Genomic DNA, 9,811 nt, shown 5'->3' with positions numbered 1-9,811 from the left:
GGGGTGTTGGCAAGCAGATTGCGTGAGAGCCGGCAAAGGTCGAGGGAGTGCAAGGGCCGCCGCGGCTGCCGGAAGCCAATGGCAAGGCAGAACGAGCCCCTGACGTCAGGGAGGGGGCGGGGCCTGGGTGCTTGGCGCGGAGGGAGTAGGGCAGGCGCTGTGGGAGGGAACGCCAGACCGAGGCTGTGAGCCGAGCTGGTTGCGCGAGGCGCAGCGGCTCCGCTTCAGGTGTGACAGGCAGCGGCGGTCTGGCTGAGAGCGAAAGGGCTAGCGCGGTTCTCTGCGCGGTGTGAGCGCGGTCATCATGGACCGACCGGATGAGGGGCCTCCGGCCAAGGCCCGCCGTCTGAGCAGCTCTGAGCCCCCTCAGGACGACCTGCCGCCGCCGCCACCGCCGCCGCCGCTCCTGCGACTGCCCCTGCCTCCACCGGAGCAGCGACCGAGGCTCCGGGAGGAAACCGAGGCGGCACAGGTGCTGGCTGACATGAGGGGGGTGGGACTGGGCCCCGCTCTGCCCCCGCCGCCGCCCTATGTCATTCTGGAGGAGGGGGGCGTCCGCGCGTACTTCACCCTGGGTTCTGGGGGTCCCGGCTGGGAACCTGCGATCGAGCCCGAGTACGGGGGGGCACCCCCTCCCACGGAGAGCCTGGAAACACTCTCTCCTTCGGAGGCTTCTGGGGGAAGCCTGGAAATCGACATTCAGGTTACGGAGCCCAGCAGCTTTGTTGGAGAGAAGGCCCTAGAAACCTGTAGCGCAGGTGGGTGGGGGTACCAGATGTTAGCTGGTCCACAGGGGAAGCAAGAGGCCATAATCATAGTGGAAGACGACGAGGAGGATGAAAAGGAAAGTGTGAGGAAGAGGAGGAGGAGGAGGAGGAGGAGGAGGAGGAAGCAGAGGAAGGTGAAGAAGGAAAGCAAAGAGATGAATGCCGAGAAGATAGAGTGCATCCTGCAGGCACTGGAAAACATTCAGCTGGACCTGGAGGCGGTGAACATCAAGGCAGGCAAGGCCTTCCTCCGTCTCAAGCGCAAGTTCATCCAGATGCGAAGACCTTTCCTGGAGCACAGAGACCTCATCATCCAGCATATCCCAGGCTTCTGGGTCAAAGCAGTATCCTTGTCATCTATACTCATGGGCCAGGAGCCCATGACAGAAAGGGGGGAAGTGGGGGCAGGGACAGACAGGGTGAAAGGGTGTGGGGGCGGGCCTCTATTGAACGATAAGGTTTGGTGGAGGAGGGATGGAAGGAGGGGGACAAAACATCAGAGAAGCTGGACTAGAGATGGTGAAGGGGGGAGGGGGGCACAACATAAAAACTGGACCACAGATGGGAAAGGGGGAAGAGGAAGGGCATAACAGCAACAAAAAAATGGATCACAGACGGTGAAAGGGGGAGGGTAGTGGAGGGGCACACAGCAGAAAAATTGAACCAAAGATGGTGAAATGAGGAGGGGAGGGGAACACAGAACACAAACTGACTCAGACAGTGAAGAGGGAGGAGAAGGGCACATAGCAGAGAAATTGCCCAGAAACGGTGCCTAACTCACACATGGCTCTGCAAGCCCAGGTCTTTGCCTAGATACTAGGGAGACGCTAATCCTAGCTGGAGAGAAAGGGGCTAGAGCCCCTGAGGGGTCAGGAAAAGGCGTGCCTAGGAGTGGAGATCTAGGAGTTAAATGAAGAAAAGGGGAGAGTAAGGAAAATCCCATTCCCTACTGGTGATAAACTCATTTCGGGGGGGACACACATACAGATATGCAACATGTTAGGAACACATAGGTTTAACATCCTAACAGAATTACATGGATACAGACCCTTGGCATTTTCAAAGTATCCATGATCACGTAACATCATGTGGACACAGGCACATAATACCCAAATATACAACATGTGACTACAGGCCCACAGCAACCAGATACAGCATCACTTGGACATGGTGCCTCAGCCCCCAGATACACAATGTCTTATGAACACAAGCCATCAGTACCCAGAGGCACATCACATGAACAAAGACCCTCAGCACCCAGGCACACAGCAAATACAAACCATGGCAAGGCCACCTAACAGACGTTCGACATAGCATAAACACAGTCTTTTACTACATAGTGTCATGAAAATAAAAATACAGGTCATGTTCCATGACCCACTTGTTCTACACACATCACATGAACACAGAAGAAATTCTGCTCCAGCCTCTCTTTTGCTCTGCCCTGTCTGGCCTGGCCTTCCTGGCCTGTCCTGCCTGGCCTTCCCTCCCTCCTCTTAATGAACAGTCACTCCTTGACCTAAACTGCTCCCTCCATCAGTTCTTCAACCACCCCAAAATTTCAGTCTTGATCAACCAACGTGATGAAGACATTTTCCGCTACTTGACCAATCTGCAGGTCAGGCCAAAGAGACTTTTTACTAGGACCGGGCAAGAAATCTGGTCCTTGGAGGTGAGGGGGGCTGGAGGGAAGGGGCCATCGTGTGGTGGGGATTCCATCATTACCCCCACCCTGAGCAGGTACAGGATCTCAGACATATCTCCATGGGCTACAAAATGAAGCTGTACTTCCAGACAAACCCCTACTTCACAAACATGGTGATTGTCAAGGAGTTCCAGTGCAACCGCTCAGGTAAGAGGCAGTCCCAGGGCAAACCCATGCCCCCCACCTACCCTTGTCCAGTGCCCTCTCCATAGCATCCTTTACCCCCAGGCCGGCTGGTGTCTCACTCCACCCCAATTCGCTGGCACCGGGGCCAGGAACCCCAGGCCCAAAGGCACAGGAACCAGGACACCAACCACAGCTTCTTCAGCTGGTTCTCAAACCACAGCCTCCCAGAGGCCAACAGGATTGCTGAGGTGGGGCCCTGCCCGGCATTACCAGAAAAGGCCTTGCTAGGTTTGCCTCTGGGGGCCTGAGGAATTGGGAGTAGGCTCTGGGGCTTAGACTTACAGCTCTGTTCTCCCTTCTCCCTTCTCTTTCAACAGATTATCAAGAATGACCTGTGGGTTAACCCTCTGCGCTACTACATGATGGGAGAAGGGGGCTCCAGGGCAAACCGCAAGAAGCAAGAAAAGGAAGAAAGGTGATGGGGGGCTTGGAGGCTGAGAGGTGGTTTGTTAGTGTTAGAACATAGGAGTTCTAGAGCCAAAAGGGACCTTTGAGATAATTCAGTTTTAATGTGTTTTACAAGTTGGGAAAGAAGCCCCAAAATGGGGTGTGATTGGCCTGAGGTTACACAGTCAGGAGCAGAAATGGGACTCTCCCCCCCGGCCCCCCGTTTCATCCCTGGGAACCCTTATAGCTTACTGCCTCCCCAGTTACTTACCACCTTTCAGTGTCTGTCTTGGGTACACTACCTCCCACCAACCCGATATTCAACCCCAGGCTTTTTCACAGTAAAAACAGGGACGAATGTGAGGTGGTGATCATGGAAGACTTTGATGACTATCACATAATGGAAGACATTATTGGTGAGACCTCAGACAGTGATGTCATCACCGACAACGATACTATTCATGACATCAAGATCTCTGACTTCATGGAGACCACTGACTGCTTCGAGACCACTGACAATGAGATAACTGACATCAGCGAGAGCCTCTGTGACAGCGAGAGCCCAGACCACAATGAGACCACCGACAATGACAGCCCTGATGACAATGAGACCACTGACAACAGTGAAAGTGCCGATGACAACAACGAGAATCTTGACAACAACGAGAACCCTGAAGACAACACTGATGACAATGAGAACACGGATGGTGACAATGAGACTCCCAGTGCTGATGACAACCCCAAAGGTGGCAGCCACGGCAACAACCAGGACAGCAGCGACAGTGACAATGAGGGAGATGAGGCCAGTGATGATGAAGACAATGATGGCAACGAAGGTGACAACGAAGGCAGCGATGATGACGGTAATGAAGGTGACAATGAAGGCAGCGATGATGATGACAGAGACATTGATGACTATGAGAATGACTTCGAAGACTCGGGCAAGAATCAGAATAACAGCAACACCCCGGATGACTATGAGGACGAGGTAGAAAACATCTTCGAAGACTCATCAGTGGAGGAAGAAGAGGAGGAGGGCAGTGAGGAAGGTGAGCTAGAACTCCCTCATCCTTCCCCCTTTTCTCTTCTCTCAGAGAAAAGTGGGCCAGGATCAGGGTGTCAAGGCAAGAGCGCAATCTGCTCTTGTGGAGAAAAGAAAAAAGCATTCTGTGCAACTTTTAAAACAAATCAAGACCAGGAAACATTTAACTTACAAATGTAACAAAACCAGAGAAACATTTCAGTTCTAGGTGATGGGTAGATAATTGTAATACCAAAAAAAACGGAGGGAAGAGATAGGAGAGAGTGGGTGGAAAACTAAGGACTGGTTCACACAGGGAGGGGGGCAAGTAGCAAACACATTGCAATTCAGCACACACTGTACCCAGCCCTAGCCTTCTGGGAACTCTCAGGCCTGTTTGGGGAGTTGGTGGGGTTAAGTGCCCATTGTGCAGTGAGACCAGAGAAGGAAGAAGCTAATTATACCCCAAGAGTGGGGAAGGGGAGAACTAGAGAAAGGAAGTGACATTTGAATTGGAAGCTGAATTCATCTTAAGGAGTATTACTGGTTATTCTCCCTGGAAGGGATCATTTGAAAAAGGACCTGGAAGGGTGAAAATGCACGGTATGTTGGGCACGGTTTCCCAAACTGAGGACGCTTCACCAGTTCTGAAAGCTGCTTCTCACAAAAAGGTTCAGTGGTCAAGTATGTTGGGGAAATACTGCATACAGTAATACCTTCAGGTAGTCACATGTACATTAGTACCTTAAAGGTTCTGAGAAGTCCTGCTGCAAGAAACCTATTTAAACTTTGTGGAACCCAGCATTTCCCAAGCTTCTTGACCACAGAAGCCATTTTTCACTGCTCACCAAAGAATGCGTTTTGGGTAACGCATGTAGGTTTCAGGGAAAAGGGCGGGATTAAAGGTGCCTCCCAGGTTTGGTTCTGGCCTGGATGACTGGCGTAAGAAGGTGCCATTTCCTGGGATGGGAAACTGCATGGTGGTGAGATTGGTGGGATGCAGGGAGAAACGGGGAGTTGGAAGGGCTTGTTGGACATAAGGTGGGCCTCTGGGGGAGGTGGAAGGCGCAGAAGGACCAACCCCTCCTGGGGGTTTTGGCCCTGGAGTCCCTGGAAAACTTCCATTGAGGCTACGGGCAGGGGAACAAGGAAGGAGGCATGAAAGGAGTAGATTCAACCTAGACTTTCAGGTAGAGTAGGGAAGCTGAGGGAGTTGCTGGCCCCATCCCCTCCCGGTGGATGGCGGCTCTTTCAGAGGAAGGCAGAGCTCTCTGCCCAGCCCCAGTGTGGGACTGCGGATGGGGAATCGGGTTGAGGAAGACAGACTTGGGCCGGTTTGGGTCAGGCTCGGGGGAAGGAGCGAGGGAGCTGCTTTGGGATGAATATGTTTGTTCAGCTGAAGTCAGAGCTCAGGGAGAGATACACACTGATACATACAGGGGGAGAAAAGGCTACTTTCAGATGTATCCATTTTGATAGGACAGAGGCGGGGAGCCCACCCTATCTTCCAGTGCTTCCCTCCCACTCTCACGCTCAGGGCTTGCGCAGGCACACACACCCCCCCCACCACCACCACCCCTGCTTGCTCCAAGCAGAGGTACTTGGCAAGTGGTCCCAGGCCCCCCAACAGCCCTGCTTAGGGCCTCTGTTAAGAGTGACATCTACCTGCCCGTCTAATCACCCTCCTCCATTTTCCCGTCCTTCTCTCTCCCCTGTGCAGGCAGCGAGCAAGCTGGTGAGGACAGCGATGATGAGGAAGGAAGTGAGGAGGAGGAGGAAGGAATTGGGGAAGACTCAGAAGACTCGGAGATGGAGGAGGTGCTTCAGGTCCAAAATGCTTGGGCCAACCGGGGGAAGAGGGGCAAAACCGGCTAAAGAAACGGCTCACCCTGCCCTGGAGTGGGCTGCCTCTATTCCTCTCCCTCTGCCCCATTTGCCCTCCCCCTCAGCTAGGGCCTCGAGGCCCCACATTGCACTTCTGGGGGGTGACCGACTTCGTACACGGGTTTAAAGTTTATTTTTATGGTTTAGTAATTGCAGAGTTATTTTGGGGGGAGGGAATGGGGGATTCCCCCTTTTGGCCCTCCTCCCCCGCAGGCTTCTGTGTGCTGCTATGTATTTATTGTGATGCCTTGGTCAGGGCCCCTCTATCCCCCTCCTCGTGCTGTATGGAGTGGACACCCTTGATCCCGAAGCGGGGAGGGCCGCTGTGGCCTTGGGGGGCTCTGCTGCCACCCTGTTCTCCCAAGTCTCTCTTTCCCTAGCCTTTCCCTGCTGTGCCCGCTAGCCCGCCTCGGTGTCTATGCAAGGCCGATTCGCCATTGCGGTATTCCTGTCCCCCTCCCCCAGAAGCCCCCACCTCGTGCCCTGTTAACCCTGGTAATCCTAATAAAATTCTGAGCAAATTCAAAGTGCTGCTTCGAGTGTTTTTTCTGCCCAGTGCGCCATCCCCAGCAGCCAGTCGCCCTTGCTGCAGGCCCGCGGGTAGCCGCCTGGTCTACGCACTGGTCCGCAGGATGGTAGTTGCTGGTAGTTGGCGGGGGGTGGCTGGGAGCGAGCTCCTCGGGGCCGCAGAAGTGTGGCGTCAGGCCAATGCGGACGATCCTGGCCAATGGCAGGGCGAGGCTGAGGAAGCCCCTCCTCCCGGCGGCCGCCGCGGACTCAGCCAGGTAGCAAACAGCTTCCCACGTCTTCCCCCCTCGCGCACGCGCACAGGAACGCCCTGCGCCGTGGAACATCCATTTATTCAATGATTCATCTTTTTATTTATCATGCGTCAAACCTTTCCTCGGGCCTGGTGTGAGCTGGGCGTGGGGGGAGCCAGAGGAATCCATTTTTCTCCTTCGCATGTAGTGGGGAAAAAAGGATAATCGGTCAGGACATTACAACCCAGTAACGCAGGAGTGCTGTCTTGTCTTAGGGAGGATGTGCAGGCTCCCTGGATCTGGGCCTGGGAGAGAAGGCAAGTAAAGACGGCTAAGGCCGAGGAGTTTGCGTAGAGATAAGGGAACTGACTATGTACGCAGGCGAGGGGCGGGGGCCGAGAGTTGGCAGTCTGAAAATCAGGCCTTATCTGGGAGACCTTGGAAAGGCCGAGTTGTTTTCAATTTTGGGTACAGTAACTTTATATTCAACGGACACCAGAAATACCTCCCAGATGCTTTCTGGATCATAATGCCAACTTAGGTAGCCATCCGCGTCTTCTTCTGCAATATACCTCCAGAACTTTCCATCCAACGCCTTTCTTTTGCAGGAAGGATTCAGATTTGCGTTTTTACAGAATGCCCTCTGCTGGTTGCCAGAAGAATGGATTGGAGGGAGGGAGAGCAGTGAGCAAAACTACAACGCTGGTTGAGAGTGGCGGGATGGGGGGCGGGTATAGGAGGGGTTTTTTAAATAATTTTTTTGTTGTTTTGTATACCTAAAACTAATAAAAAATATTTTTTTAATTTTAGAAGTTTTAGATTTACAGAATTATTGCGAAGATAATACAGAGTACCCATATACCCTACAGCCAGTTTCCCCTAGTGTTAACATCTTACATTAGTATGATACATCTGTCACAATGAACCAATATTAATACGTTATTGTTAACGACAGTCCATACTTTATATTTTGTTAGTTTTTAACCAATAAACTTTTTCTGTTCCAGGGTGTCACCCGGGATACCACATTACATTTAGTCGTCATGTCTCTGTAGGCCCCTCTTGGCTGTGACAGTTTCTCAGACTTTCCTCGTTTTTGATGACCTGAAGTTGTCAACATTTGAATAGTACTGGCCAGGTATTTTGTAGCCTTTCCCTCAATTGGGAATTGGCCGAGGTTTTTCTCATGATTAGGCTGGAGTTACGGGTTTAGGGAAGACCACAGAAATAAAATGCCATTCTTACCACATCATATATCAAGGGTACATGCTATCAACATGGCGTAGCACGGTTGATGTTAACCTTGATCTCCTGGCTGAGGTAGTGTATGCAAGGTTTCTCCACTGTAAAATTACTCCTACCCCCTTTCCATACTGTACTCTTTGGAAGGAGTAGCCTATGTTTAGGGAGTGGAGAGTTACGCTCCATCTCCTCGAGGGCAGAATATCTGCATAAATTAATTGGAATTCTCCCACACTAGAAATGTGTTTATTCTGAGAGCTTTTAAGATGCTGGAATTGACAGGCTTTAGATACGGGGAAACAAGGACTGAGAGAAGTCAGGGATGAGTGCCAGACTGCTGTGGAACCTGTGGCAAGCCCACTTGCCTCTCGGGGTTTCCTCTGTAAATGGTTGGAATACCAGATCTTGGATATACTCCATGATTCTGATAAATGTTTTGGGGAGAGCATGGAAGCTTGGATGTCCCTGGTTCTGACCTGGCACTGCACTGTCAGAAGTGGGTAGAGGAGACTCTGGCCCAAAAAGGGGAACATCTTGCCTCAGGGCCAGAGCTGAGAGTGCAGGATCCTGAGTCAAGGCACCTTGTGCAGAGGGAAGAGACACCTATGTGCACTATCTGGAGCCAGTACCAATGAGCAGGTGGAGAAGTGGAGGGGAGGAGAAAGCAGCAGGGGCAAAGGGCTAGGAGTGGGCCCAGACAAGGTCAGCCTGGCAAGAAGATCCCAGCCAGTCTGAGAGACAGACAGCCAGGGTTCCATGGCCTCAGTCTGCCCTGCCTCACAAAGTGACTCCCTTGCCCTCTCTAGAGGGCCTTAGTTTTCCCATCTGCATACTTAGGCTAATCATGCTGGAGGATCAGCCCAGAAGAAGCAACTTGCCTAAGATCCCAAGATGGAGTGCAGCCATGAAGTAGACCTCTGAAGCCTGGCCTTCATCATGCTCTTCCCTGATTCCTCTCTGTCTCCCTAATCAAATCCCCAGCCGTCATCCTAGCATTTGAGGCTCCTCTCCACCCACCCTGTCAGAGAGGTCCTTTGGCTTCAGGGACACTGTTAGGAGCCAAGTACGAGATTCTAAGATAGTTATCCAGGGTGCTCATTTCCTGAGCTGAGGCATGGGAGGCGAGGATGTTCTTTGCCTGGAGTGGTATCTTGTTCCCTGTGCTTTCACTACTCAATGTATTGTGTGGCTTCATGTCCTGGCCGGCCTAGGCCTCGAAAAGGAATGGGCTGTCCTAGAAGGTCTTTAAGGTCACATCCAATTCCAAAATATAGTCTTTGCCGACGACCAGAGAAGACAGATCCCATTTGCTAGGACCCTAAACAGAAACCAGGAGGAGGAGGAGGAAGAATCTTGGACCCGATGTGTATCAGGGCCTGTTCCCAGGCTGAAGCTAATTGTCTCTGTGTCCTTCACAGCTCACCTCACTCCTCTACAGCAGAGGGCCCTGCTCCTGGGGGTGAAGTTCCCAGGATTTCCTGGGGCCAGACCTTTAAAATGCCATCTGATTCTGTGAACAAAAGAAGATTGGCAGCGACAAAACTAGATTCAGGACTATCTCTCCTTAGGTCACCAGAAGGGTCGGCACGGGCTCCCTCAGTTGGGGTGTGGAGGATGGTTGGGGGGAATCCTATTATTCATTCAGTAAACATTTATTGAGCACCTACTGTATGACTGATACTAAACTGGGTAATGGGGATACAACAAGGAAACATGACAGACCAAGTCTTTGTCGTCCTGGAGCCCAGAGTTTAAGATAAGTGTTCTTAACACTTTTTATGCCACAGACCTGTTTGGTGATCTGGTGAAGTCTATAGGCCTTTTCTCAGAAAACAATACCTTTTAAATGCATAAAATA

General features: G+C 52.0%; 1 protein-coding gene across 1 annotated transcript; it reads left to right on the top strand.

Moving 5' to 3' along the window:
* Positions 1 to 153: 153 nt before the first annotated feature.
* TSPYL2 (TSPY like 2) lies at positions 154 to 6,477 on the top strand. Its single transcript, XM_033116561.1, has 7 exons — positions 154 to 1,111; positions 2,308 to 2,385; positions 2,508 to 2,619; positions 2,701 to 2,846; positions 2,976 to 3,073; positions 3,388 to 4,094; positions 5,787 to 6,477. The coding sequence occupies exons 1-7, from the start codon at positions 305 to 307 to the stop codon at positions 5,939 to 5,941; spliced, it is 2,103 nt and encodes a 700-aa protein (XP_032972452.1). The 5' UTR covers positions 154 to 304; the 3' UTR covers positions 5,942 to 6,477.
* The last annotated feature ends 3,334 nt before the right edge of the window (positions 6,478 to 9,811 follow it).

This window comes from Rhinolophus ferrumequinum, chromosome X, assembly GCF_004115265.2.
Source record: "Rhinolophus ferrumequinum isolate MPI-CBG mRhiFer1 chromosome X, mRhiFer1_v1.p, whole genome shotgun sequence".
Classification (NCBI taxonomy): domain Eukaryota; kingdom Metazoa; phylum Chordata; class Mammalia; order Chiroptera; family Rhinolophidae; genus Rhinolophus; species Rhinolophus ferrumequinum.
This window is presented reverse-complemented; position numbering and strand designations above follow the sequence as displayed.

Coding starts and splice junctions, on each gene's coding strand:
- TSPYL2 (XM_033116561.1), top strand. CDS start 305: ATGGACCGACCGGATGAGGGGCCTCCGGCCAAGGCCCGCCGTCTGAGC. Junction 2,620..2,700: donor GTTCCAGTGCAACCGCTCAG/GTAAGAGGCAGT, acceptor CTTTACCCCCAG/GCCGGCTGGTGTCTCACTCC. Junction 2,847..2,975: donor AGGCCAACAGGATTGCTGAG/GTGGGGCCCTGC, acceptor CTCTTTCAACAG/ATTATCAAGAATGACCTGTG.